At 38.4% G+C, this 26,652-nt stretch overlaps 2 protein-coding genes and 1 long non-coding RNA gene across 3 annotated transcripts in view; all 3 read left to right on the top strand.

Annotated features, from left to right (window-relative positions):
* The window catches only part of LOC124165316 (RISC-loading complex subunit tarbp2-like), a 49,499-nt gene that overhangs the window by 16,928 nt on the left and 5,919 nt on the right, over positions 1-26,652 (top strand). Inside the window, exons 5-6 of the mRNA XM_046542671.1 lie at positions 12,858-12,985; positions 19,189-19,353. Of these exons, the coding sequence (XP_046398627.1) occupies positions 12,858-12,985; positions 19,189-19,353 (293 nt within the window). The remainder of the gene's footprint in view (positions 1-12,857; positions 12,986-19,188; positions 19,354-26,652) is intronic.
* Positions 528-7,238, top strand: LOC124165317. Its single transcript, XR_006866194.1, has 2 exons — positions 528-603; positions 7,125-7,238. It is a non-coding gene; the product is annotated as an uncharacterized LOC124165317 (long non-coding RNA).
* On the top strand, positions 7,610-11,262 carry LOC124165314 (piggyBac transposable element-derived protein 3-like). Its single transcript, XM_046542670.1, has 2 exons — positions 7,610-8,873; positions 8,993-11,262. Exon 2 carries the CDS (start codon positions 9,002-9,004, stop codon positions 10,655-10,657), a length of 1,656 nt encoding a protein of 551 aa, XP_046398626.1. The 5' UTR covers positions 7,610-8,873; positions 8,993-9,001; the 3' UTR covers positions 10,658-11,262.

Genomic DNA, 26,652 nt, shown 5'->3' with positions numbered 1-26,652 from the left:
CCTGCACTGGATAAACTTAAGTTAGCTAATGGAGCAGTAGCATGGGAAAACAAAGAGCAGTGATGTGTAGCCATGTATGCAATAGAAGGCGAGTAGGTATGTAAGTTTGGCAGCTGGAGCAAAAAATAGTGTTACAGTCTCCAGAGTTATACAAGGAATCGTTGGAAAGAACTGCATTAAAATACTTGGTAGTGATGTGGTGCATTAATGAAATTAAAATTAAAATTGGTGGAAATTATGACAAGTCTGGAGTAAAAAATGCAAATTTTGGACACATCAAGGAAAGGTCACAGCACAGAGGTTAGACACAATTTTGTTAGAAGCACTGTTGCCGAAGGAAAAATAATTGCTGAATACAAGTCAACATAATATATATGGTAGCATATGTTTTACCAAAGGGGCTTTACAATTTCAAGCGTGGGAACTGCATTAATCAACAGAATCTTGTAGCTGATGGAAGCAACTAGTTGGAGGGAGGGTGTTGTACTTGTAACCTAGTTGCTAAGTTAAGAAATAAATAGCAACAACATGTTTTGTGGCAACCGCTAATGTACTGTTGTTCTCTGATGAAAAGGATGTTTTGAGTCTCATTTTTAAAAAGAGGTACGTGTTGAACTGTTTCGAGTCCATAGAAAACCTAAATCACAACAAAACTGAGTATTTTGTGAAATGCATCATTGGACATTGTGGCTGTCTTGAGACAGAATTTTGCACTTCCTTCTGATATCAGAAAGTTTTACATGGAGCAATTATATTTGAAAATTTAATATAAACATTGAAAATCAGTAATCACTACTAAGATAGTGATCACCGGTACTCTTCAATGTTTGATGATGCAGCTTCTTAAAACAAAATCAATACCAGAGTGCAGCTGAGAACCATTTTAGAAACCCATTAATTTTGATATCATTGATAGGAGTGTGCCTATAGATAGATAGCATTTGGGAGGATACTGAAAATGAGTTTGCCGTGTCATCAATACAGTATTTGGAGTATCAAAGAGTATTTGGAGCCAATTTATAATTCTGACCGCAAGTTTTTATCAAGGCTTACCAAATCACGTGCTTTGAAAAAAAATAATTGCACTTAATACTCAATCACCTCAATGGGATTCTTTAAGCACATATCTCTGTAAATCAAGCTCACATCCATGATCACTGTATAAAATGCATACATATATAAATTACTTGATGCTGTTGTCTATTACGGTTTCACTACCCTGTATGTCCCTTTACTTTAGGTGAACTAATCTGTTTAGCAGGGTAAATAATTTTGGTACTTACTGAGCAAATTCACTTGCAATGAAGTTAATTTCGCATATTAAAGAGCTAATAAATGTGTGGCAAAATAGGAACAATTTGCGATGTGCCTTCAAATGATAGACCAGTGAGATTCTGCAAAGCATAAGCAATTTTATATTCATAAGCATTCTTTTATATCAATAAACAAAATCTTATATAGTTATTTTGAAGTGGCTACAGTAAACTCTTGATTTTACGAAGTCAGTGGGACCTGAAAATTGGCACTTGGTGAAGTCGAGTTTCGTAATTTCAAACCTTTTTCATAAGCCACGAAAAAATGTTCGGTTTTGTTTCTTCCGCCCTTTTTTGTCTTTAGTGGTCTCCTTTAAATGTTTTCGGTGGTTATTCTCGGTATTATTCATAGAAAAGGCTTTTTGTTATCGATTTATGCTGTGAAAGATCGTTAAATGATTAAACCACCATAAAATTCCGATTTCTCGTTCATACTTCAACGTCAACGATCGCTTAAGAAATTCCCGACCAGTTTAGAAAACGTAATCAAATAATGAATTGCAAAGTTTATTATAAGAATTTCATGTTATAAATTTGTGGTTAGGAGCGAATAACAATTATTAAGTTCGCGTAAGATAGATATTTGTTTCCAGCACCCACGGAATTTTAGCGGCAGCCGGCCTAACCGCCATTTATGTCGCCCTCTATCGCTCAGTGACGAGAAAAAAAAAGAAAAACGAGGGCCTCCACCCGTTTCCAAAATAACCTTCATAAGTAAATATTTCGAGTTACTCCGTATTTTCAGTTGAATGTGCTATCTTTTCCATTAGTTATTTTCATTGAGATTCAGTTACGATTATAAATTACGTAGGATATGATTATCTTCTGGCGAATATTTGAAGTAAATTCTGTTTGAGTTCTCCGTCCGGATACTGTGCTCCGTCATCTTAGCAGACATTGCTACGAAAGACTTTATTCTTCATCAGGACCATATTCTTCATACTGGGTGTGAAGTGCTATGTTCATATAGTATTTCTCTCTTCTTTTATGCCGACGGGAGCAAGGTTCCAACCGGAAAACAACAGGAGAAGCATCTTCCATTATCGGAGAAATAAAGAGAGAAACGTTATTATCCGCATTGATTGTTTTCCTACAAGAGATGTTTCATCATTTCTCAATGTGTGTTAAGTATTGGTTCACTTGCGTGAATTCCCAAAAATGACACGCAAAAACCTGTACATTCACCTCATTTAGTTTTCGTGTTCCTTTCTCTGCCGTATTGAAAGTTATGCAAAGAATCATTGACGTAGAGAAAAGATTTTCTTAGCTTTAGCACTAAAAAATAGTCGTGCCATAATCGTGAATAAATATAGTGAGGAAAGAGCAAAGAAAATAATTTCAATTGAAACGTCAGCAGAGAAGAAGAGAGACAATGAGGAACTTGCATGGGTCGTAGATTCCTCTGAAAACTATTTTGAATAAGTCAAATGGATACATTAGCTCGCAAAAATACCTTCAGTTTCTCCATTCAACATCAAAAGAAATAAAAAAAATTGCATTTAAAATCAAGAAAAATTTCTCTGAGCCGACCACTGCGCGAAGACACCCGAGAGTTGCCGAGGCCAGGCGTGACGTCATAGGTGCCTAAACAACCGTAGGGAGTAGGGAAATACGCTGAGCGCATGGTGTAAAATTTGTTTTGAGGGAGTATTTAGCCGCTTATCGTCACTTTATTTTGTTCTGTTATTCTTGGGCAAGTTTTCCTATTGATATTGTGCCTAGATTATTACTTGGGATATTAATAATGCGGCATCGGGATGATGAAGTACAAGCGTTTCACTTCGTGTGTTTTGGTTATCAGAAAAATGGATGATAACGTTGCCACTCGTTCGAATAGTACACCTGAAATTCATCTACGTCTACATAATACCCCGCAAGCCGCCTAAAAGGCGTGTGGCATGGGGTGTTAGGACACCAGCCTTTTTTTAGGACACCAAAAATTGATGCCACGACCCTCATGGAATTTGTTAAGACAAATTATTGCTATACGTCGGCGGCAAATCGAGTTGTGAAAGAAACTTGTAATACTGGAGGATAAAGATCGTAAGCTGTGCTGTTGACATTAGAGTAAGCTGTGCTGTTGAATTTGGCAACGCCGGATTAACGGAGAAGGTAGTCCTATCCGTCCTACGGTACGAATTCACAGCAAAACAGTCTGCACACAATCCACATGTGAGATCACGAATCAGTTCCGCTGCCAACACACACACAAGCTACAACCTATTTCAATAATATAGGTAAATCCATAAACAATATACTAGCATATACCATAAAAATATAGTGGGAAATAGGCAAATACTCTTATCAAAAACTGGATGTCACTATCACATTCTTATATTCATCACGTACAACTTACAATAACAGAACTCGTTGATGATGAATGATGAATACAACTATTTATTCACTGATTTAAACCCTTAAATTAGCCGACACAGGTGACATTTCTCACTACTATTCGTTGAAATAATGGAATAACAAACTTCACACACAGTTTTTATTTCAATAGCGTGATCGTGAAATGTCATATCTACGGTGAACAACGGAGATTAGCACGCCACTGACAATTTTTACACCACTGTTACACATTTATCGATAGCGTAATAGCACTTTTTACAATTCAATCACGATGGAACACTGATAACTCTTGGCCGATATTTTTCAACCTTGTCAAACTTTGTGCATTACAACCACTGGCACTGTGATTATTAGCAGTAGCTTAACGGGAGATGTCACGTTGAAAATAACACTATTTTGGCACAAAAATATTCCTAGATGTCTCCAATCAGCGAGCAAAAGTTGCATTGACTGGAATTCACCCCATAATACATGCACAGACAGTCCTAAACGACGAATTCTCCGGTACCTACGAATAAACGGATGAAGTTATTGTATATACAAGCTAAGCGGACATTAGTAAACATCAAAATCGTTCTAATTACATACTTAAATGAATGATATGCCGTCGATAACATCAACTTACAATTAACGTATCCCCCTTCCAATGGCCGTGGCTCAGACTCCTACAACGATGTTATTTAGGTATTATAAAATTTTTGGTTTAACTGCTCCAGTTTTATATTTTATGCCTTTACTCAGATATTAATATTATAAATAATGCAAAATACGAGGGCTTCCAAGCCTCTATCGTCGGATATTTATCTTTAAATATAAAATAATCAACACGTCTAACAAACGAAGCTCTCACAACTGCTGGCAACTATTACAAACAATCACAACAATAGCTTCGCGTGATGTTTAGGCACCTTTGACGTCATCGAGGCTTCGTCGGCAGTGGCTTGGGGGGTGAGGGAGTTTTTCCCGCGCTTTAAAATTCGTTATATTTATCATTAAATATCTCGCGAAGGAAAACTCAGATTTACATGCGGTTTTCTTTGTTGTATTCAGAAAATAATTTTCTGTCCGCCTATGAAATAAAAAAAATTCATGCAAGTTCCCCATTATAAGCGCGGCACCATTTCCCCGATAGTGGAAGATACTTCTTCAGCCTCTCTCCGGTTAGTAACTTACCCCCGTTGCAGGTAAAGATGAACCATGCCCTTCTCCACAATCGGGGAACGTTCCCAGTGGGTGGGGTGGATAAGAGTGGGATGGGGATTGCCTGAGGAAAGAAGTGGTCGGCATATGGTGGGGTGAAGGGGGCAGGAGAAAGAAGGGTGAGGAAAGGGCCTTCAGCTCTGCCTCAGTTTAAGTTTGGGGGGCGTTTTTTCCTACGACGCACTCAAGCTCCGTAACTTTAGGGGGGGGAGTGAATGGGAAATGCTGGGGAAGGAGGGGTTTGGAATGCCTAAGGTGGGTGTCAGCAAGATCAGCAGAAGGCCGCGGGAGGAAGTAAACAAAGACTTGGAAAGAAAGATCTCTCGGCATGGGAAAACGGGGAGACACGCGAGAAGAAAGTTCATGGTTAGAGTTAGAAGTGCGTCTTCATTACGAGTAGCCTGAAAAATAAGTTTGTGGTTAATAGAGCCCAATACTTAAGATATTTAAGTTGTTTACTCAGGAAGGCTATTATATACACGAAAAGATAGTACTAAAAAATCTGTTATATTTTCTTTTTGCCCTTCTCCATCGCCGCTTCCACCATGGTTTCTCACTTGCATAAATGGGAATCAAATTGGGGACCTAACTCGTTAGCCAGATCAAAATATCTTAATGTTTGGAGGGCAACGTGTACTTCTTCTTTATTTGGTGAAATTACTACCTCATTTTCATCTTCGTCGTCACTGCTATTCTGACTAGACCTGGCCGCTGCTTCTTCCGACATATGTACCGGCGTCCCATTGTCGCAAGCCCGGAGATCATCGTCAAGGGCAATATAATCGTTAGATGTTGCGCGCTGTGCTCTTCCTGCTTTTTCCAAGAATTTTTCAAAATCATCTTTTAGGCCTCTAATACCCTCCGCGATTTTATCCGCTGCATCTTCCTGAAGGTATAACGTAACGAATCAACCATAGCCGTGATATTATAGTGGTAGAATTACTAGTAGGCTAGTTGTATCAATTACCAACCTCGAGAACATCCTCATGATGCGTTATCAAAGAGAATCCGGCCGATTTCCAGCAATTTGCGATTGTAGTGGAGGAAATAAAGCATGTCTTTGAACCGTGTTTCTGCGATGAAAAATGACAGTTTTATTAACTTGGCCATTTTAGCAAAGTTAACAAAATCTGATTGGCAGGAGTGCGATGCAAACAATTATTTTTTGATGATGGTATTGATTTATAGATACTCAAAATGTAGTCAGAGCGGTCACTTTTGGGGAGAAAGGCTCGGAGGGTCGAAGAGAGGGGCCAGCGAGGGTGAGCTCGTCGAGGAAAGGGTCCCGGATTAGGGACCCTTTGAAGTGCTTCGGTGAAAAGTAGTCGAGTAGTCTTCGAAGTACTTTCACAGTAGCAACGTACCAGGTACGTTCACAGCAGTACAAAGGGTTAATTAGGAGTGTACGAAATACCCCGTGCGACCTTCCTGACATGTTAAACTACAAAGTATTGTCGAAGCGATGTTTACGAATAGGCACGTAAATAGGGGCATTATGTCAGTCACGATATTTTACTTAACTCCTTCTTCCCCTAAATTTCCACCGTGAGGTTTTAGGCGAACCCTTTCTCTCCAAAGTTGCACTATCATTTACGATTTCACACTTTTGATGAACCACAGTTGGAAGCGCTGATATTTTTAGCTACTTACGCCGGCGTAACTAGTTTTGTTGACAAATATTTCGCCATAGTTCGTATAAACGAATGCCTTTCGCTCCTGGGGACCGATCCGAGGTTCGTAAATTCAAAACATTTCGTATAATCGAAACTTCGTATAATCGAATAGCGCCATGTATTTCGCATAGGCTTTTCGCTGGACCGCAATATCACTTCGTATAATCGAAAACTTCGTAAAATCCTGCTTCGTATAATCGAGAGTTTACTGTATGTATTATGTTATAACCACTCCCTAATACATACAACTTGGAGCCAATTTATAATTCTGACCACACCGCTAAACACTCCCTAGTAAACTAATATTTTTGCAATACAACATTTAAGTGTTGGAAATTTCCACAATTTAGTGTATATAAGCAAAATTTTGGTTAAAACTACCACGCTTGCATTTCAATGAGTTAAATTATAGATTGTATATTGCATTCTTTGCTACCTGTGAAATTAAGAATGGGCGTAAACAAGTTACTTACATGCTCACTTCAACGCATCGATATAGAATTCCCAATTTTCAATTATAGATGGACTAATTATATCAAAAACTAATAACTATAACTCTTTCAACTCTTTCCTAAAACTTTAGGAGCACAATATAAACATCCTATGCTAACTCCAAAGACACCATCACAATTTTAGGGGCAGTGCCCGTTCTTGCCTTTGCATCAACTGCATCAAGAATTTCTGATGCTAGCCAATGTGAGTTGATGCTTCCGGAACCTCAAAATATGCTCTATGCATGCCCACATCGATGCACGTGATGTGTGATTTGGAACGCATCCCTAGAGTACAAGAAACAATGAAAAATTGTGATCAAATGCACAAAATGCCATGACAAGCTGTCAAGTCATCAACTGCAGTCTGCAGGTGTATTTTTTGCACATCTGATAGCTCTCCAGCATGCTTAAAATGCAGCAGTGTGTTGAGTTATTCAGTATGATTCTGTTACTGTATAAGTGCATGTAAGAGACGCACCCATATTTTGAGCGTCGGAGCTGAAGAAAAAAAAATTTGCGGCATTTTTTTATCCTATCGTTGTTGTGTTATCGTTTGTGTTGCAGACGTATGCCTGGACTTTCGACAGTTATCAAAATTTCCTCTTTCAGTACTAAAAATTTTCGCGGTATTTTTTCAGCCTAATTTTCATGATACCTATGGCTCTCGGTGATAAGTAGGTATTCACTTATAGTCTTAACCTTATGATGCTTACTAGGTATGGTCGGAAATTCAATATGAATCCGAAATTTTAAATCATTGCTTTCATGATTGCAATGTCCCATTAGAGGGATTAGAAAGAGTTCCTATCGTCTCTTTGCATACGTCGTTGCTCTACCATGCTTGTCCTACTCACGAACAATTTTGTTTAACAGGTTAACTGCCGAGGGTTTTTTTTAAATATGTCCCCTTAGGCCAAGTTAATATTTAAATGTGTTTATTGTGACTAATAGAGTTGAGCAATATTAAATTGCACATAACATTAATTTTTTCATTATAATGATAAATTTAATTAGCAGACACCGGTGTCCGCCACGGCGTCGGAGTCACGACCACCAACTTATGCACTCGCGGATATCTACAAATTTACGAAAATATGGCAATAACTTCATTTGTAGTGCAGTAAAACTTTGCTAATGAAAAAATAAATTGCACGTAACATTATTTTTTCTATCTAATGATAAATTTAATTAGCGGACACCGGTGTCCGCCACGGTGTCAGCGTCACGACCACCAACTTATGCGCTGGCGGATACCTATAAATTTACGAAAACACGGCAATTACTTCATTTGTAGTGCAGTAAAATATTCGTAGTGATAAATAACACCTACATTCATTTTATATTCAGTATTACACTTCTTAGTAGCAGTTTTCTCTCCAGTCCGCCCCCCCTCCGCGGACACAGCTGTCCTCCGCGGAGCTAACTTTGTCTCCTTCCCTAGCGTATACTCAAGTCCGTTCCTGCCAGTAGGCGCTGCACAGACACTAAACAACAAGTTATACCAGGAGACCCTCCTTCCTTCTACATGTAGTGCTATTATGTTTATGACGGAGAACTCTTTTATTCGACTAATGTAAATCATTGTGTGGAACTTCATATCACATCATCAACACAATGTATCCCTTTCTACTTGTTGAAGGTATACGTAGCATTATATATAGGGCGCTTTTATGTCTTGAGACGACAGAACGTTTCGAAAGATCAGTGCTGTCACAGTGACATGAAAAGAGGCTACATTTTCTTCTATAATACGATTAGTAGAAGAAATGTGAAGAGTGCTCGGTGCCACTTTGTGCGTCCTGCGCTGAATTCTACTTTGGTGCGTCATCGTCCTTTTGGTAAGATTGGTTTACATATTTAGTTGCATTTTTCTACTTTTTGGTATATTTTTGGAATATTTTCATAATCTTTTTCATTATATAAGAAATGTTGAACCAAAATCTACTTTCATCATTAGTGATTCCACATGGATAAATTCACCCCGCGGACCAGATTCATTGTTGAAGCGGCTAAGAGGAAATACTTAGAAGAGTCATCTGATTCTGAAAGTGTAACGGGAAATGATGAATATATCCCTTCCAGTGATGAGGACATCAGAGTGAACTCTTCAAGCGACGATTCCTTGCAGGATGGACAATTGCTACGAGGGGCAACCTCCGATACAACCGACGGAGAGCTAAGTGAGAGTGAAAATGTGCAGCTAAATAGACCGGTGCCCTCATCACCAAATGCGTCATCTGACTTTTGGACTGAACCAGTGAAAAATCATCCGAATTTTCAGTTTACGGCGCAGAGTGGATTGAGTGCTGTAGTTGCAGATATGAGTAATCCTTCCCCTTTTGGAATATTTTCTAACATTATAGACAATGAAATTCTCGAAATGATAGTGGAACAAACTAATATTTATGCCAATCAAGTGAAAGGTCTGACTACTTCTAGAAAATCTCGTGTGGTAGATTGGAAACCGACAACTCTTCACGAGATCAAAAAGCTCTTTGGGATTCTGATTTATATGGGTGTGGTAAAAATGCCAAAACTTTCTGACTACTGGAGTAAAAACTTCATATATCGTAATGATGTAGCTCCTTCTCACATGAGCAGAAATCGTTTTGAACTCTTGTTACGGATGTTGCACTTCTCCAATAATGAAGAAAATTCAAACAAAGACCGTTTGCATAAAATTCAACCACTCTTGGATAAAATCATTTGTAATTATCAGGAATTATATACGCCTGGGGAAATTTTATGCGTTGACGAATCAATTATTCCATTTCAAGGCAGGTTAGCATTAAAACAGTACATTCCTCAAAAAAGGCATAAGTACGGTGTCAAAATTTTTAAATTGTGCTCTGGTAAGGGCTATGTATGGAATATGAAAATTTATGCAGGACGTGAGCGCGATGCCAGGCGATCTGTTCCAACAGCTGTAGTTATGCAGCTCTCCGAGAAGTTACTAGATGCTGGCAGAACGATTGTTACAGACAATTATTACACGAGCTTAGAGTTGGCCAATTCACTTCTTGATCGTAGGACACATTTACTAGGTACCCTGCGTAAAAATCGGAGGGGAATACCCAAAGATGTAACGGCCAAAAAACTTAAGAAAGGGGAAATAGTAGTCAAAGAAAATCAAAGAGGTGTGTCAATAATGAAGTGGAAAGATAAACGCGATGTTTTGCTATTGTCAACATGCCACTCAAACGAGATGGAGGAAGTGGAAAAATATAGGTCAAGGGTTTTGAAACCAGTAGCTATCCTGAAGTATAATGAGGGGAAATCATCCATAGACCTTTCTGATCAACTTTCCTCTTATTCAACGCCATTGCGTCGGTCTTTGAAATGGTACAGAAAAGTAGCGTTAGAACTATTATTAGGGACTTCTGTGGTGAATGCTTATTTCATTTTCAACCAAATTTGTGGCAGTAAGATGCAGATAGTAAAATTCAGGGAAAACCTTATCGGATCGCTTTTGGGAAATGAGTCACAGGGCGATAGATCTCCGACCAGTCTTACATTGCCACAAACATCACGGAAAAGAATGGCTACTCATTCATTCAAAAAGGAGGAAGGAGGTGCGCGAATCAATCGGAAATATTGCCGAGGATGCTACGAAAAGAAATAACTTGGGGAAATTGAAAAAAACAAAGTGAAAAAAGTCACTACCTACTGTGATGACTGCCCTAAAAAGCCACGGTTCTGTTTGGATTGCTTTCATAAACATCATCTGTAAAAATATGAATAATTGTCCATTATTGCAATAAAAAGTGATTATTTGAAAAGGATATATATTATTTATTTCACCTTTCTGATATTTCAGGAGCAAGGGAAAGTAAGAATAAATGTCGGTGAGAGGAGGGCTCTAAAGACCTACAAAATTACTGCGGTAAAGTTAATTTGAATTATAAGGTAAAGCTGGGAAAGATTTTGTTATCCTTCTCTTCAATTTCTTTTTATAGATGTGTTTACCAGTTGAAACTATCTGAAGGATGCAAAACACTGAGTAGAAAATATAATTCGTCTCCCAAAGAAGATATATATTCTTTCTCAATTAAATCTGAAAGCATACTATAGTATGCTTTCAGATTTAATGTATATATAGCAGCCCTGGATTACGAACAAAGAGTAAGTACTCCCTGCTCATACAACATCGTAGTTTATGAAACATTTAACACGGAAAAAGCGTCTCCGGAGGTCTACTTCGAGGGATAACGGCTTCCAATGTGCCAACCGGTATAAAAAAATACGTAAGTAACATTCAAGACAGCAAAAAAAATTTTATAAACAATTAGCAAAAACCAAAGGAGTGACAGTTTAGCTGAGGCCGTTGCGGAAAAGATATCTATGCAAAAGTACGTAAATGGCGGTCACCCGGCGCACGAAGACGAACTTTTTTCCGCGGACACCGGTGACCGCCACGGCGGGAGAAGAAGATACCACAGCGGACACCGGTGTCCGCCACGGCAGTCAACCTGTTAAACACCTTCTTAGGAGTATTGCAGCGGTGGAAATTTTTAAGGCAAAACACGGCAGGCACATAGCTTGAATCTTCCCAAGAGATTGAGCGACAATTGGGGGAATCTCAGTGCCGTATTTCATGGAACCACACTCGGCCCTCCATCAGCCAATGCCTCTGATTTTTTTTCCTTTCCGAGATGCCACAGACCATAAATCACTTGCCTCAAAGGTGTGCCTCTTACACGGGCTTATACAGTAGTATATCTTTAAAACAGACTTTTCGGGACTAAAAATTTCTTTTTGCATGGAAGTGTTTGCTGTATAGCTTACTAATTCTAAGGCAATAAAAACTCATTGTTTGCTGTACAGAAAATATTTTGGCTCATATGTCCTGGCCAATTATTGGGAGTGAGTTAAATCAAGCTACATTGCAACAAGCAGCAGCTAAAGTGAGGAATTTTTCCAAAATTCCCATGAAAAAAATTCAAATGTTTTTTCCTGGATATGTGCATTTTTAATGGCCTTCAACACCATTCAAATCACAGGAATGAAAAAGGAATTATAGGAGACTTTCTTTGTTACAAAGTTCGTGGGACCGATAACCATAGGTGCGTAATAATGGAGTTTGTAATTATGATTCTTTCAGGAATCATCTCAAAGAAACATACTGTGCCAAAATTCCTTGTCTCTTTAATATCCCGTACTTATAGTTGCACTGCGGAATAGCTTAAGAGCCAAGTGTTTAAAATTAGACGACTGAATTTCGCACAAAGTCTGTTCCGAGACCTTGTTCATAAATGGATTAACCTATGCAAGGCATTGAAAAGTTTGGTTAACCTGCATAATGCAACACTGCAATACAATTTTGCATAGACTCATGATTGTGACAAACTGATCTAGCTGCTCGTGCGACGTGGCTGGAGCCGAAAAAAATTTGCCATCAGTGGGGAAGGAAAAATGGGTGAAATGCTGAACAGTTCTTAAATTCATGATGGATTAATTGATACTTTGTTCAGACTGTACTAATAATGAAAACTTGGTAATAAGGTTGTTCGCATTAATGTATCATATCGTTCGTTTCATATTTCTTTAGCTACTCTTCGGCATTGTGCTCTGTGATGGCATAATTGGGAATGTCAGTGACCAAATCTTGCTATGTATTTTGTTCTAAACAGGTGAAAAATCTTGTGTGTGCCACCAATTAATTTTTATGCACAGAAATGCTTTTTGGGAAGAGGTGTGGTTCATGAGAGGGTGATTGGGGCCATGATGTATATTTGCTGTGCAGAGGTGTTTTGTGGAACGGATGTTTGTTATGATGATGATGTTTGAGTGTAAAAGTCATGGAATTATGATTTTGCTTCCAGGGAAGGCTCGCACAAAAAAGCAAGCCAAACAAATTTCTGCCAAGCTGATGATTGACAAGATAAGGGAACATCTGGCCATGGCCTCACCTTTGATCAGTGAGACGAGAACGGTGAAGCAAGCTGAGAAGGTTAGTGCATCCTTTTTACTGGTCTCCATAACTATTGTGCCACTCAATTAAATAGTTTAGATGACTCAAATTTATTAAATTTTTATCTGATACTCGGTTATCTAGTAAAGTATTCTAGCTATTCCATTTTATGTAGACTACAGAAGACTCTCGTTATTACGACATTCACGGGACTGAAAAAGCAGAGGTTCGTAATAACGAAGTTCGTATGAATGTTTCTTTTAGGAATCATCGAATAAAAAAAAACATACTTTGTCAAAATTTCTTGTCTCTTCAATCTCCTAAACTTATAATCTTCAGAGTCAAGTGTGTAATGTACGCGATTAAATTATGCACAAGTCCTCGATATACGAAGAAGATGCGTTCCGAGACCTTGCTCTTTAAGTTGATAAACCTATACAAGGCATCGAGAGATCTTGCAGAATGCAACACTGCATCACAATCGTGCGTTAACTCACGATTGTGACTAACTGATCTAGCTTGCAATGTAGCCGGTGCCGAAAAAATTCGCTTTGTGCGGGAAGAAAGAACGGGCGAAGCGCTGAACAGTTCCTGACTTCAAACCAGATTAAATGATACTTTGTTCAGCCCAAAGTGCGAGTTCCTGTACATCATGTCGTGTCGCATCGGCAAACTCCATAGGCACCAAATTTTAAATTTTGGGCACTCTTGAATTCTTTTAAACGTCATATCTCTGAAAGTTCATAAATCCAATGTGCGTAGGAAGAGGACTAACTGGACGTCCAATTTGCGAGCATTAATGAGTGGGTCACCATAATTCCACAGGAATGAAGCTTAGTATCTGATGTTGCGTGCATACTGAAGTACATATCTCCTACTGAATGAAGTACCATAATTGACGCTCTTGGGCACAATGCACAAGGAGAATTTAAATGTAGTGCAATGATGATAAAGTAGCGTAGTCTATTTCCACCTAAATGCCGTTGCCTACTACTAGTGGAACTTCGTAATAAAGTTCATTTTCTAATTGCCAGGACCGGATCAGATTCGTATTTTCAAAATAATGAAGATTTCTTATTAATTTTTATTTTACATTAGATTGGGTAGGCCTTTTCGTCGGGACCAACGACTTGCTTCGTAATAACAAGAACTTTGTAATAACGATGTTCATATTAACGAGAGTCTACTGTACAACATGGATCAATATGAGAATAGCGTGGCAAGTCCCATCCCAAGTTCGACTTCCCTCTCCGCTTCTCTACGAGGCCTACTTTATTTCATTCCAGCGATTAATCCTAATCTCTTTCTTCCCCTTTCTTGCTTGTCTAACACTCTCCCCTAATCTAACGCTGTTTTCAACATCCCCTCCCCACTCAGTACTCCCTACATCCACCCCTTCCATCTCCTCCGTATCTTAAGCTTTCTCTCCTCACCCCCATGTCCAGCACTTTGTGGTCAGTCTTCGTCAGCATCATCGTCTCAGTTCTCCCCTGAACCCAAATCCCTCAGGTCTTTTCCTTTCCTCCTTCCCAAGTGTAGACCATGCTTTGGCTCTGAATTGTGCTGTGCTCCCTTCGCTAGACTTTTCTTTTTACTCATACGTAATGATGCTCTCTTTCCTGTTCATGAATGTTTCCTTCGCTATGGCAATTGCTAAAAATGAAAAATAAATGGAGAATGTATTCCATCCCTGTGGTGGGATGACTACCCGAGTAGGGGAACATTGAAATTAAGCACTGCCTTTGCAAACATACTTGGGAGCTTGAAATGGCATTCATTAATTATTTCACTCCAAATCATGTCTGTATGTGTGATTGAGTTGTGTGCAATAGCTTTTCACGGTTATTCACTTCCATTCCCCACTTCGTATTGCGGGGGTGTATTGTTGCACTAGAAGTATATTTTGCTGTACAGTCAAATTAAACGAAATACCGTATAAGTGCGTGTAAGAGGCGCACCTTTTTTCCCAGAAATTGCAGCCGAAAATGAGGGTTCGCCTCTTACACAAACTTCTTATCTTCCCCCCCCCCTCCCCTTCACCGGTCGCAAGTCTAAGGGGAACTGAGTGGCCTTGGTTTTCAGTGTGAGTCGGTCATCTGAATCCCTAGGTCAAAAACAAGCGGCAGGCAGGGGAGTTACTCCCTTAGTAACGTATTTTTAAAATGCTCCTGTTTGAATTTCTTGTAAGCATTACGCCGTCACGTCGGTACCCCAGAGGTGAACATGGAAGATCGCGCAGGGTTTTTCGCTCCGGAGGGCACGCAAAATTTACTGCCACGAGTGGGCATCCCACGGCATTTATACTGCCCATAGTAATCGCTTATCAAACGTAGAGAAACGCGTAGTGTTGAAGGACATACCTGGTTAATAGTCAGCATCTGTCTTGCCATTACGCTGAGCACATGATTTTTCAAAAATCATCTGCAGACGCTAATATGAGGATTATTGCAACTGAAAATTATATTGGTATCAAAACCTGCGCTTTAAAAAATTCGAACGAGTGTGTTCATTGTTGGACTAAATTGTGGATGGAAGAAATCAGGAATGCTTATAAGTGAGGAGCGCGGAAGGAGAGGTCCAGGGGAAGGAGCGCGATCCCTCTGTCTTCGAAGCAAGCAACGAAATACGGAGGGGAAGGAGCGCGCGTGCTCCCTCCCCTCCGTATTTCAAGCTACGAGGCTATGAGTGAAGGAGCACGGGAAGAACACGTCCGATCTTGCATGTGACGTCGTTGTCTTCAAAGCAAAGGGGCGAAGGGGCAGCAATATGATATACGCAGTTTGCGTTGCCTGAAGTTTCCAGTCCGTCTCGTCTTGTTTGAATGCGCTTATGCTACTCTTGTTTCTTCCGAAATTGTCCTGTTTGGACTACAGGCGGTCCCCGACTTTCGTACACAATGCGTTCCCGAAAACTTGTACGAAAGTCGAATTGTACGAAAGTCGAACCATTGACTTCCATACTAATTAGGGGTTACGTTCCAAAAGAGCGGAATTTACGTATTAAAACTTTTTTTTCACGGAATTCATTTCAATTGACTTAATTTTAATAATATATTAATAAAACTCCTCAAATCATATAATTTATTTCGAAAATACGCAGAAAATGCAAATATAAGTTTAAAAAACAAGAACTCCGTTGGCTATCGAGTGAAACTTCCTCTTGGCGTTTAAGTTGACATTCCACTTATTACGTCCACTATAAATAAAAGGACGTATCAAGTAGCATAAAAAAATGTATTCGTTGAACCCGCACTCTGGATACCTTTTAATTTTTACACCAAAATTCGATGTTTGGCAGGTGACATTCGTGATCGCGTATGTTCTGCATGTTATTCAAAAAAGACAAAAGACAAACGGAATTCGGGTGATATGTCGTGCAATATCGTTGCTGAAGGTTTACATGAATTAAACAGCACTCAAACGGAAAAACACAATTAGAAAGAAGGTCTTACTAGTTTTATTGAAAGCTATTCGATGATGTCTAGTCAACGTCTTTTGAAAAATATCTTCAATGAAGGCTTTCCTCTTCTCTTGATAAAGGAGCCTATAGCAGGCAGTCTCTCTCCCAAATAAATCACCTAGATCAGAGTCAATTACCAACAATTCCCTTCATTATATACGTTCATATTGTTCGCATATACTGCCGATACTGCAATTTGAAACAATTGAATGTTGGGATGCGCAATAAACATAGCGGGAATTTTAAAAAAATTACAGACCAGCATTCGAAAGTCCGAATTTAGCGTACGAAAGTCGAGTAAAAGGTGTCACTTTTGGACGTACGAAAGTGGCGATTGTACGAAAGTCGAGTGTACGAAAGTCGAGGACCACCTGTATTTTGAATATTAGTAGTCTTGTTGTAACTATAAATCTTTGTGTCAAACAATTAGAGCTTAAAAAACTTAAATTCTGTCAGATATGCGTCGCGTTAGATCTCTTTCTTTTTTTGAACCTCGTGAGTGTCATTCAATTATTGAAAGCTATCGAGGTATCTTCAGGCTCAGTAGATGACTCACCTTTGGCCTTTTGGCCTCCATAAACTGGGAGATCGATCAAGGTCAGTTGGTGAGACGGGGAAGGGATGAAACACGTTTCGATTGTTCCCCTGTAACTTGATGTTTTCCTATTTTCCTGTGGGGTCTCGGAAAGGAAAAAAAACGGCAGAGGCATTGGCTGATGGAGGGCCGAGTGTGGTTCCGTTAAATTTACGATGTGGTTATTATCATATGGCGCTGAGATTGCCCCGATTGTTGTCCAAGCTCTTGGGAAGGTTCATGCTATGTGCCTGTCGTGTATTGCCTTAAAATTTTCACGGCTGCAATTCTATTGCAGTACTCCTGCGAGAGCATTTAAACAAAATTGTTCGTGAATAGGACAAGCATCGTAGAGCAACGGCGTATGCTAAGAGAGGATCGAAACTCTTTCTACTCTCTCTTATGCCACTATTACCGCCGCAGTTATCAAAATTTCCTCTTTCAATTAATATTGAAAGAGGAAAATTCGATAACTGTCGAAATTCCAGGCGTACTGGAATTTCGACAGTTATCGAATATACGTCTGCAACACCGCGGGATAGTATTAAAAAATGTTGCAAAATTTTTTTTCTTCATAGCTTTGATGCTCAAAATAGGGGTGCGCCTCTTACACACGCTTATACGGTATAACTGTGGCAATCCATGTTAGCTCAACCTCTCATCTGGGCTCACTCAGATTCCTTCCTAGTATGGCTCGTTTGGTACCCTTATAAGCAATTAAAAATGCACCAATTGCCTGAATTTTAGCATTAGTAGTAAGATAGTTTAAGGAATATCTACAGATAAACGGCTATTGCTCAGTCTCACCTTGTATATCGATGTATAAAAAACTGCAAACACTGACTGACTCATTGTCAAAAAAGATGATCACATCGGCAATATCTTGGGAGGTTTCATATGTTCAGAGGATCGTATTATGAAGCTGACGAGTAGGAAAGAATGAAAAATATTTTGAAGGAGTGACCTTTTTGTACCTGAAAAAATTTCAGTGTGCGTAACGCGTTTATATGCTCAATTGTTTCACATTTTGTTATGCGATTATATCCTTCATTATAAATTTTCCATGATTTTTTGTGCTGATAAGCCTGTCTAGTATGGCTGCTATTGCACCATCAGTTTCAATCAGGTATTTGACTGTAAGGTGTCCATACATTTTTGATGAAGGAAGATGTAGAAAACATTCCATACAGCTGTTTCCTAATACACTCCGAATGGGCTAATGATGTGATGGGGAGGGACGGCACTAATAATCGGAAAACACGGATAATCAAAACTTTCTCTTAAATGTTTTGTAGTGTTCACAATTTACGTAAAACAAACAATATATTATTATTTATGCAGTTATTCTGTTATTTAAGAGTGCTTAACGGACTCATTGAGAGCTTTCTTTGCCAGTTCGTGGTCTTTTTAGTGGCGATAACATGGTTTTACTCGTATTATTAATGCTCCATCTAAGGCCTGGTTTCGAAAACCACACATCCGTGGCTGTGTGATCACGGATACAGAAAAGTGGTTTGCACGAATGCTTCAAAACCACTGCTCGACGTCGGAAACTACACTGTCAGGCACCATGCGACGTAGTCGTGTCTCGCACAAGTTGCCCGCGTTGCAACTGCTGTGGGACATGTGTCCGTGATCATGGAGTGCGGTCATACTCTGTGAGGCTTGGAAAACAGGAACACGGTGCTCCCGTGAATGCAGCTTGGGTCTGATTGCTTCCGTTTTACGAAGGGAAATAATGACTGCAGTGTATCCTGGTACATATTATAATGGAGTGATTCTGGTGATTTTATGTTCAGTTTTATTTTTTTATAAAGATCGCAGAAGAATTGAGCGAGAGTGAAAACATGTACGGATAATCCGGAACCCGGATAAACCGTAGCCGGATAATCGGGAGTCTGCTGACGTAATTTCTAAGTTTTTCAATGTGTTTATTGTGAAGATTAATGTTAATTCTCTCCTGCCTCTTCCTCGTTTTATGTACGTTTCTTATGTACGTTATGTACCTTGCAATTGGAGAGTTTGGGTGACGTGCTTTCATATCTGTCCACATTTTTCTTGCTATTCTATTCAAGTCATGTTATTCTGTTATGCTATTTATTCAGTTGTGCTGTTGGAATGAGTGTGAACCTGATGTTTTATTCCTCAGTGACTTTCTGGACGATGGTCTTTTCCTTGGTTATCATTACTTTTATTTTTATTATGGCAGGTGAAATTTGAGGAGAAAAATTATCAGGCTGCCATTGATGGCTACTGCTCCATCAAGGATAAAGATGGTGGGAGTTCAGCTGGCAAGAATGTGAGCCAAACGCTCAGCACGTCTCACCTGATGCTGCAAGAACTCTACGGTCCTCAGCTGTCAATTTTGAGAGGTGTAAGTGTGTGTGTACATAGTTGGCTCGATGGGGTATACCGTATATCTCCGAATATAGTCCCCCCTTTTTTTCCAAAAATGGCCGCGGAAAAGTAAGGGGGGGGGACTATAATCGAGTGTAATCCAGTTTAGCATACTAAAGGTGACCATAAAGTTATAAATAACGGCATAAAGGCTAATGTTCTCGTAGTCTTTCTATTTGAGTATATTTATGAGGATTATAATCGGAGATATTAGTAAATACTGCCACGTTTTACCGGAAATTTAGACAATTTTTACCACAAATGTTGTAAAGATACGATTCTTCCGATTCAAATAGCATATCGAATATGCGTTTTCATGGAATCCATCGGGTAGCCGTTAATTTTTCTTGGAAAAGTATTGTTAGAATAATTCAATCGACACTGATCACTTAATGACGCAAAACAGTAAATAATTAAAATGAAAACTAAACACACACTATCATTACATCAATCGAACACTGGAATTGAATCAATAGTATATGTACCCGTCGCTCATTTAATAGTTACGCGATTTAAATAATTGCAAAAAATAAACAGATAAAGTGAACCTTTCGTGACGATTTAGCATTTCATTGCGTCCGTAGCTGCTATACGTCCGTGCGGTTCGTGTTTACAACCACTGCCTTTACCGCTTTCACAGAACAAGAATGCGCAATACAGTGGAACCTCGTTAAAGCGAGTACGGGCTATAGCGACACCACCGTTATTACGAGAGATAGCCAATGCACCGTCAATTGACCCTATAATAAGCGTGTTAGAAATTCGTTTTTACGAGACCCTTTCGGTGTTGGCTCTCACCATAGCGAGGGTTTCACCGCCGGAAGACTTTCATCAAGACTCCTTAACCTCTGTAACTGCTAGCGATCTCTTAGAAATGAAGTTAATGGAGTGCTCAGTCTCAAATTTATGTGGTAAACTGTCGTTCGATAAATATAATGATTGACGAAACAATGCTTTGCATGATTTTTATTCAGTGCGACGTTTATAAATTGTTTGAATAGTTAGTCGTTATTTGAGTAAGGAAATTAAGTGATTCAAAAAAAACATCGCCTTTCGTCTGGATTTATGCTTACGTTTATCTGTCACCGCACCACTCCTGTTCCTGTATATCTGTTCGCAACAGGTATATTGGCTATTACCGTATATCTCCGAATATAGTCCCCCCCCGAATATAGTCCCCCCCCGAAAATAGTCCCCCCCCCCAATTTTGAGACCTCAGTTTTGGGAAAAATTTTAAAATGTAAAGGAAGGCAATTTTTCTGTGGTTAGCAAGTTAAGATTCTAGATTCGATAAAAACTATTATTTTCTGTGAAGATTAAGAACAAATCTGTTCGCATATTTTCCATCACAACAAAATAACTATACCTAAAACACGTTGTGATCCATTGCATGTATCAGTAATTTATAGTTCCTTAACCAGATGTAATGAAGAAATGAGAAATTTTTTTAAGTATCCAAGGCTATTGTATTTTTTAAACCTTCACAAATTATTAATATTTTTGATTTCCAAATGACTACAGACAATGTCAATATATAAGCTTTAACTTAAAGCCCATAAACAGTATTGCATTTGGCCCTGAAACTTCCTTAGATCCAGTGTAACACACCCATCAAGTCATCACAAATCCAAGTGACCTGAAGAATTTAGGAAATCTAAATAAAATTGTGTTAAATAAATTATAAATATTATAAAAATATTGCTATCAAATGCTTGCTAAGCAAAACAATTAAACTACAGGACTTACAAATATCAAAGTAATAAAATTAAGAAATAAACTTTTTCCAACAAACATTAAAACTGAAAAAAATTATATCAATTTTCAATGCCTCGTCGCGAATCATTGCATAAGTTACACAAAGAGCTTCTGCTCTGCATTTGCGCACAAATTCGACGATATTTTCCTCTAATTCTTTGAATCTGCCGCATCGAGACCCCCGAAATGACTTCCGCGATGTATTAGCGCTTTGCTAGCGCTGTAAATACTATGATTTACGGCGTATTCTGCAACGGCTATTTTTAAATTGGCATCGAAACTCCGTCTTTGAAGGCCTCTAATCTGCGGCAAGATTGATCCTCATCTTTCTACTTGATCCATCACCTCACTGTTGAACGTAAAATTATTTTTAATAAAGAAAATATCGCGGAAATAATTGCGAAACGTTATGCGACGTAATTTATCGATCCTATTTACCCTGACGAATTGAAGATATTCCTCAATAAATTGATTACACTTTCGATGCTGAGTCGCTGTATTTCGATCAAATGCAGTAATGCCGGCGCTTCTGGTTTAAAGTCGTCGATTATTGCGCCTTTTCAGAAACAAATGCATCACCTATTGCGCATTCTTGTTCTATGAAGGCGGTAAAGGCAGTGGTTGTAAACACGAACCGCACGGACGTATAGTAGCTACGGACGCAATGAAATGCTAAATCGGGTTCACTTTATCTGTTTATTTTTCGCAATTATTTAAATCGTGTAGTTATTAAATGAGTGACGGGTACATATACTACTGATTCAATTCTAGTGTTCGATTAATGTAATGATAGTGTGTGTTTAGTTTTCATTTTAATTATTTACTGTTTTGCGTCATTAAGTGATCAGTGTCGATTGAATTATTCTAACAATACTTTTCCAAGAAAAATTAGCGGCTACCCGATGGATTCCGTGAAAACGCATATTCGATATGCTATTTGAATCGGAATAATCGTATCTGTACAACATTTGTGGTAAAAATTGTCTTAATTTCCGGTAAAACGTGGCAGTATTTACTAATATCTCCGATTATAATCCTCATAAATATACTCAAATAGAAAGACTACGAGAACATTAGCCATTATGCCGTTATTTATTACTTTATGGTCACCTTTAGTATGCTAAATTGGATTACACTCGATTATAGTCCCCCCCCCTTACTTTTCCGTGGCCATTTTTGGAAAAAAAGGGGGGACTATATTCGGAGATATACGGTATTTGCTCCACCTCCGGTAAAGCGACAATTCGCTATAGCGAGTGTTAATTAGTGCACCGTGGGGTGTCGTTATATCGAGGTTGCACTGTAGGTGATGCATTTGTTTCTGAAAAGGTGCAATAATCGACGACTTTAAACCAAAAGCACCGGCATTACTGCATTTGATCGAAATCCAGCCACTCAGCATTGAAAGTGTGATCAATTTATTGAGGAATATCTTCAATTCGCCAGGGTAAGTAGGATCGATAAATTACGTCACATAACGTTTCGCAATTATTTCCGCGATATTTTCTTTATTAAAAATAATTTTACGTTCAACAGTGAGGTGATGGATCAAGTAGAAAGATGAGGATCAATCCTGCGGCAGATTAGAGGCCATCAAAGACGGAGTTTCGATGCCAATTTAAAAATAGCCGTTGCATAATACGCCGTAAATCATAGTATTCACAGCGCTTGCAAAGTGCTAATACATCGCGGAAGTCATTTCGGGGGTCTCGATGCGGCAGATTCAAAGAATTAGAGGAAAATATCATCGAATTTGTGCGCAAATGCAGAGCAGAAGCTCTTTGTGTAACTTATGCAATGATTCGCGACGAGGCATTGAAAATTTATATAATATTTTTTTCAGTTTTAACGTTTGTTGGAAAAAGTTTATTTCTAAATTTTATTACTTTGATATTTGTAAGTCCTGTAGTTTAATTATTTTGCTTAGCAGGCATTTGATGGCAATATTTTTATAATGTTTATAATTTATTTAACACAATTTTATTTAGATTTCCTAAATTCTTCAGGTCACTTGGATTTGTGATGACTTGATGGGTGTGTTACACTGGATCTAAGGAAGTTTCAGGGCCAAATGCTATACTGTTTATGGGATTTAAGTTAAAGCTTATATATTGACATTGTTTGTAGTCATTTCGAAATCAAAAATATTAATAATTTGTGAATGTTTAAAAAATACAATAGCCTTGGATACTTAAAACATTTTCTCATTTCTTCATTACATCTGGTTAAGGAACTATAAATTACTGATACATGCAATGGATCACAACATGTTTTAGGTATAGTTATTTTGTTGTGATGGAAAATATGTGAACAGATTTGTTCTTAATCTTCACAGAAAATAATGGTTTTTATCGACTCTAGAATCTTAACTTGCTAACCACAGAAAAATTGCCTTCCTTTGCATTTTAAAATTTTTCCCAAAACAGAGGTCTCAAAATTGGGGGGGGACTATATTCAGAGGGGGACTATATTCTGAGATATACGGTATTTTGCGGTCGAGCGTTGCTCTGCAGGTCAGGGCAGTTGGGTTAATGGTTTGGTTTTGGATAGTGATAAATAACTCTTGATGAGGACTGAACATGCTTTAAAGTGATGCATCAGAACCTGAAAAACACCTCCCTATAAATCATTCCATCTCCGTAAGCTATACTTGATGAGGACTGTGCATTAGGGTAGGCCGAAAAAAGATTTTTTTTCCTGATCAAATTTGCCCTGTGCGGGAAAGTTGCGAAATGATATAAGGATCTCGCACACAAATTTTTTTTCAAATCGGATAATATTAACCACTGCCGCCCGAGCTCTAAAGTTTAAAATTTTGTGAAAAATCAGGCTGATTTCAGAATAAAACGGCTGTGAAGACGAATTTAATGAAAATATGGGATAATGGATAATATCAAAGAGTGTATACATGTTTATAGTTTATAAAAATGAAATTTGAAGTTTATTTGACAAAATATATGGTTCAAACAATGTCTATGAATTAACAACAAAATTGTAGTATAGACCACCCGCAAAACAAAACTCATTTTTGCATACGTTTCTAAAATTCCATTTTGGGGGCTAAATCGCAGTTAAAATGATATTTATTTCGATTGAATTTAAGTTTTTAGCAAGTCTTCATATGGTAGTTAATAATCCCACAAAAAGTAAAAATAAGGTGAATTATTTTAAATTATCATCAATCATAATGACGAATTACGTGCCTGTGGAGCTATTTAAAACAAGAAATTCAACCAAGGCTGAGAAAGAACAGAACCTGAACACCAAGCATTACACTGAGTAGCTCTCTGTTAGTATCGTGAAGAAACTACCCAGAACTCACCACGAGGAAGTGGCTCGATTCACGATGAACTTTCCGTAAGTGTTGACCGCTTGGTTGAAGTTGGTACGGCTGAGGTCACTGATGTTTAACTTTGTCTTTATTCAGAATAAAGCATCGTGAGTTTAAACTTCCACGCAATATCGCTTTGACACTCTCAATTTTCAAAGAAATTGACCTCTTTCAATTTCTCTTCTTGGTTTATGGTTTTTCTTGATAACTTCTTGATTTTTCTATCCGCATTCCTATTTTTTGCCATTGTTCTCTTGGTTTTTACACTGTATGGCTCTATCGAAACAGCTGCTGGGCAACTGCTGCACTGTATACTTCAGATGCAGAGTGCCTACGACTGCTGGGAGGGAATGAAGTCATTGTGTTTGAGACTCTGAAGCGGACCCTTTTATGTGTTTATGCTATTCATACGCAACTCAGCCACCGCTCCATTTCTCCCCCATGAATACCGAAACCTTGAAGGCTTTAGTGTAGACCCTCTGCCTGGAAGTCAATCGCCCGATAACCTATGACGGCAAAAATTATGTCTCAAACCGTATTTCCACTATGTACACGCTTAATTAATGATCTAAATTAACTGCAGGCATCCCCCGAGTTACGTATGTCTCGACTTACGTAAATCCGTACTTACGTAAGTGATAACCGTATTTCAAGTGATTACATCAATTTTTGAATGGAGAGCGCGATGAAGTAGATATTCGCTCTTATACCCAATGGCAGAAAAAATATCGAATAGTTATCGAGATTTTTACGTGCTAAACAAAATAAAGTACCCATTTTTTTTATCATTCCTCGAAGGAATTTTCATTTATTTCTGTAGAAAAATCGCTTATAAATCCCAGTTCACCAATCAACGTGAAAATTTGCAGTTCTAGCAATGGAAGTGGTTGCGCTCACTCCTGTAGGGTACAGCTTGTTACACTCCATACGCACCCCAACTCCGACTTTCAAACATTAGAAATTGTATCCTTAAGTTTGAACATTTCCATCTGTGGAATTAAAAGAAAATGAAGTACGAGCAGAAATCTTTATTGCGGAAAAGAATTAGTTGACACCCACGTGAAGGCATTGAAATTTTGAGTGTTAGCAATGAACGATGCGAAAAAGTGAAGAAAAAGTTGACACACGATATTAATTGCGTACTTGTTTACATGTTTCTGGCGACTGATTTACCGTGTTGTATTTTGCAAAGATTTTATTAAGCTGATTTTTCTCGTTCTCTCATATTGTGTGCCAATGTAAATGAATACTGCGTTATTGAAAGCTTTTCCCCACTAACTTTGTTGCAAGTTAATGATGGAGTTGGCTGAATAAAAGCTCACTTTTTATTAGCTTCGTGCATTTGAAATACTCTTCGATGTTTCCAGCGAAGTAATTATTCAAATGATTATATTTTCACATCATTTTATTGAGATATGAGAGAATGAAAGTATGTTTGTGTGCGTGAAAGATTGAGTGTATGTGCGTGTGAATGTGTCTAAGAATATAGTGATTTACTGGTATTTTTTTGTGTTATTTGCTCGTAATCCTTGAAACCCCTTGTGCATGTATTAACTGTGACAGTGAAACCACCAGATTCGTCAATCTACGTAGTATATAAAAGGCAGAAGATATAATGATTAAAGGCAAGTAGACAATGCAAACTATGGGCCCTTAGATCGCAGTATAACATAATGAATCAATTTAAGTATTCAGTTTAGTAATGTAGCGCTGAGATACCATACTTTCCTGAATCCATGGGATCGGTCAATTCGGGGAATAATATTACGCATTTTGATTGGCAATGCTCGAGATGCAACTCTTAGACTATATTAATGTTTATTGATTTTATATCTAATAATGTAAGAATGCGCGGAAGAGTTCATGAATATTGCAGTGAATTGAATGAAGCTTCACCGAGAATTTACTGCGCATTTTTCAGCTGAGAATTCACCCCACCGATTGAAATCTCTGAAGCACTAACTCAGAATGTTCGACTTGGCAGAGTCCGCCTCTGGTGTTTGTGTTTTGAAAGGGAAATCCGTGAGGTCTCCGTAACCGTTCTGATACAACGGCCTTTACATTCATAATAATCAAAATAGCTGTGTTAACCAATATTTTTTCTGATAATTTAAAGTACTTTGATAGATCCAGTTATCCAAAATAATTGTGGCAGTGCTCAAATGGGATTTGCCATGGGGTGATCCAGTT

The sequence above is a fragment of the Ischnura elegans genome, chromosome 9, assembly GCF_921293095.1.
Source record: "Ischnura elegans chromosome 9, ioIscEleg1.1, whole genome shotgun sequence".
Taxonomy (NCBI): Eukaryota; Metazoa; Arthropoda; class Insecta; order Odonata; family Coenagrionidae; genus Ischnura; species Ischnura elegans.
This window is presented reverse-complemented; position numbering and strand designations above follow the sequence as displayed.